General features: G+C 26.5%; 1 protein-coding gene across 1 annotated transcript; it reads left to right on the forward strand.

The window, feature by feature from the left end:
* Positions 1-400: 400 nt before the first annotated feature.
* On the forward strand, positions 401-2,933 carry LOC100198281 (coiled-coil domain-containing protein 63). The gene is made up of 3 exons (XM_065814844.1): positions 401-1,101; positions 1,860-2,127; positions 2,233-2,933. The coding sequence occupies exons 1-3, from the start codon at positions 461-463 to the stop codon at positions 2,857-2,859; spliced, it is 1,536 nt and encodes a 511-aa protein (XP_065670916.1). The 5' UTR covers positions 401-460; the 3' UTR covers positions 2,860-2,933.
* The last annotated feature ends 1,126 nt before the right edge of the window (positions 2,934-4,059 follow it).

Raw genomic sequence — 4,059 nt, forward strand, 5'->3', positions numbered from 1 at the left:
AAACTTTTATTTTATTTTTAATTTAGGAGAAAAAATTTTTAATTTATATATTAATGAAATATTAAATTAAAGTTCGCCAAACTATTATTTATAAAGAGCAAAAAAATTACTCAGGTTTTTATTCTTTACTTTCAACTAATTTTTTTCTATTGATTAATAACTTTTCAATGTCAATAAAAGTATTAAAACTCAAAGGAAATGGCATTTAAACACCATAAAAAAACTGTTACTGGTAATATATCATTAAAAAAAAACAACTTACAAAATAGCCTCTTAACCTAGTCTTTTTATAAGAACCCTTATAAAAAAAAGTCTTTTTATAAGAACCCTTATAAAAAGAAGTCTTTTTATAAAATTTAAATGTACGTAGCGTGTTTCTTTTTGTATTTAATTATGTGACGTCAAATTGCAATGACTGAATTCTATTTTATTTGCCACTTTGTAAAGTAAAGAAGGGAAAATGTCAGAAGAAAATGAAAAGGAACAAACCGATCATTTTACCGACGATACTCAAAGCGAGTTACTGCGTTTACAACGACAATATCGTATTTTAGATAACGAAAGACAAGCTTATAAAGAAAATTCAGAAAATGATTTGCGTAAACTAAATAAAACACTTTCTAAATTGAGAAAAGAAAACGATGAGCTAAAAATAGAGTATAAAATAGCATTTAGTACAAAAAATAAAAGCAATGAATTTCAAATAACTGAAGAACTTAAAAACTTGTTACTTGCGGAAAATTGCGCGAAGCACGATTTACTGCGAGTAACAAAAAAGCTCGAGTTAGTCAATAGAGATATTAAAAATTATCATATGAAAATCGATTTGTTCAGAAAACATCTCAAAGGATTAAAAGAGTCAAAAGCTAAAACTGAAAACATACAAAACCTAAATAGAATAATTGAAAACCGATTAAATGTTGCTAATTTTAAATTAAACAACGCACTAACTATTAACAAAATGAAGAAACAAGAAATTACTCATTTAAAAATTCAGCGAGACAGGTACTTCGATTTGAGTAAAAAACTCCAGGAGATCTACAATAATGGTAGAACAAGAAAAAGTTTTTTAATTGAAAACGCAAAAGCACATTTTAGCAGGTTTGATTTCTTTATTATATATATATAATATATAACCTTTTTTTTCATTATCAAATCATTAGACAACATAATACCTTTTTTTAACTTGTGCCTTTCATTTCAAATTATGAGACAATAATTTGAAATATTAGTCTTTCTCACAGTAATTTGACGTATCATGAACCATCTTTTACTGTTATCATGTAAAATAATAACAAAGTTATTATAGGCTGAACCATCTTTTACTGTTGTTATGTAGTTGAAGTCATTATTGTTTTTGCCGATATACATCACTTTACATTAAATTTATTAGTTTGCGTAACTTAATTTTATCAGCCATTCATTGAACCACTGAACTACCAGGTTAGTATCATTTGGATGTGCAATAATCATTTAAAATGTTCATTTTAGCAATTATTTTAGTATCATCAGCATATAATTCCGCTGAAAAAATAAGAATAATAATGGTCCTAAGACACTGTTTTGTGATACTCCACTAATCACAAACGCCTAAAAAGATACATATTGACCCTTAACTAATCTTTGTTTTCTGTTACTCAAAAAAATTTCAATCCATTTTAGTAAGTTTCCGCAAATGCCATACGCTTCAGGTTTCCTTACTATATCATTATTATTTTATATTGTTTATTTTGATTATCGTATATATATATATATATATATATATATATATATATATATATATATATATATATATATATATATATATATATATATATATATATATATATATATATATTAAATTAATAATAATTATTTAGCCGCGACGAAGCTCAGCACCGATTACAATTTCTTCGAGACCGTTCTGATAGAGATATTATTGCATACAATACTGAACTCAAAGATATATTGAGAATTATAGATCACGAAAATAAATTGCGTTTGTTTATTGACACAAAGATGGAAGAACATGCTGAATCATATGACATCATTTTGAAGGAAAGAATTGAAAAAAAATTAAATAGTAACATTCGTGTTTTAAACATTGAAGTTGAAAATTATGAAAGTGTTTTTAATCAACTTTTTGAGGTAATTTTAAAAGAAATCAAAAGCGACAATAAGCATTAAAGTTATTATAAAATAATTAATAGTTATTAAAGGAATTATTTATGTAGATGATTTTTATTTCTTAAGGTTGAATCGACAGATAACATTGACGAGATGATAAATTCGTTTAAAATAGAAGAAAAAGAGTTGTTTGCATTATACAACTTTGTAAAAGAGCAATCTAAAGAAATCGAAATAAACGAAAACTTAATTGAAACAATCAACAAACAATCAATTTCATTTAAAGATATGCAGTTGGCTAATGAAAACAAAATGAATAATTCGTTAGAAAAACTACACGGCAAAAAAAAAATTTTAAATGATGAAATTATTAACATTTCCTCTATGACTTCTGCCAATCAACAAAAATTAATAAACTTGTTACCTGTAGTAGAAAAAGTATTGATAAAAGTACAACCGGTTCATTCAAAATCAACAGTTAAACTCGGGTGTTCAAAAATCACTCAAAATAACCTTTTGCTCTACCTGGGACTACTCGAACAAATAACGACGGAAATGCTGCGTACCAAAACAATGCTATCACGAAAATCCCCTTTCAGCGAACCTCAAAAAAGTTCTCTTTTGGTTGTTGGAAAAGATTTACTGTACTCAGTTAATCTTCCAAGTGTCTCATTAGATGTTTCTGATTACTCTACACCAACATCAATTCATGAAAACGCTCTTAAGTCAGTTCATGAAAGTACTATGACGTAATTACATTAAAATAACAAAGAAAAACTTAGTTCATTTTAAAGTTGTGAACAAATAAAGTACATTTTAACATTAAAATGATTAAATTCTCGTTAAACTGTTCTCAAGTAAATTTATCAATTACTTTTGAAATTGCATTTTTGATAAAAAAAATTGCTTGCCAAGCTTAATGCTCTTTTAAATGTTTAAAAGGGTTAAGCTTCCTTTTTCCTCTATGAGAACATCCTCAGGGGTAAATTGGGGTTCCTCAAAATGCATTTCCTATATGGGGACCTTCAAACAGTACTCAGTTTCTTATATAACTTTTTATTGTTTTTTGGCTAAAAAATAGCTCTCTCTTAGTACATTTATGAACATTTAGATGCTGTTCCATCTCAACAAAATCTCTATTTTACAATGTTAAAAATATTATTTATTTTCAGATTGTTGAATGCTAATTTATTTTTTGCCATTTATTTTTATTTGGATTATTATCTAAATTCACGTATACTCCCAGCAAACTTGCCGGTAGCGGACAATCATCTGAAATTCCGCTGCTGGCATTTTGAAAGCGTTCTATAGCTTGATTTTCCTACGACATGCCAACATAAGCTAGGGTAAGTTGGACCGTAGTTGTTTTTAAACAGAATAATGAGTTTGACAAAGCAGCATAATAGTCCAACGTCTGTTTGTCTGAACTTTGTGGGAATGTCAAATTATAACCGCGAACTTTAACAATTGATTCAGTTCAGGCGCACTTCATTTCTAATATAAAATAATGTTTAATATGTTGTTGAAATTTATTATGTTGTTATTTATAAAATTCAATTAAAAAGTATTAATATATAGTAATGTATTTAGTTCCATTGAAACTTTAAGATTTTACAATTTAATAAATAGTTTTCAAATATGTTAATGAATAATTTATGAATATATTTAAAGATTTTTTAATTACAATTTTTTGAAGCAATAATAACAAAATGATATAAGCAAAAATGTAGCTTGTATCTAGGATACAGCCATGAGAAATTTTCATAAAAAAAAGTAATTTTCACCCATAATGGTTAGCGTAGTTTGATTTGACATTTGATTCCTTCATCAATTTTTTTGATCAATCTCCATCAATAACAGAACCTACAATATATTTGTCCAAATTTATATCAAATTAATTAAGCTTATCACTGATCAAATTAATGACTTTGTTGCTCGCATTTTACGTTGAAT

Source organism: Hydra vulgaris, chromosome 12, assembly GCF_038396675.1.
Source record: "Hydra vulgaris chromosome 12, alternate assembly HydraT2T_AEP".
NCBI lineage: Eukaryota > Metazoa > Cnidaria > Hydrozoa > Anthoathecata > Hydridae > Hydra > Hydra vulgaris.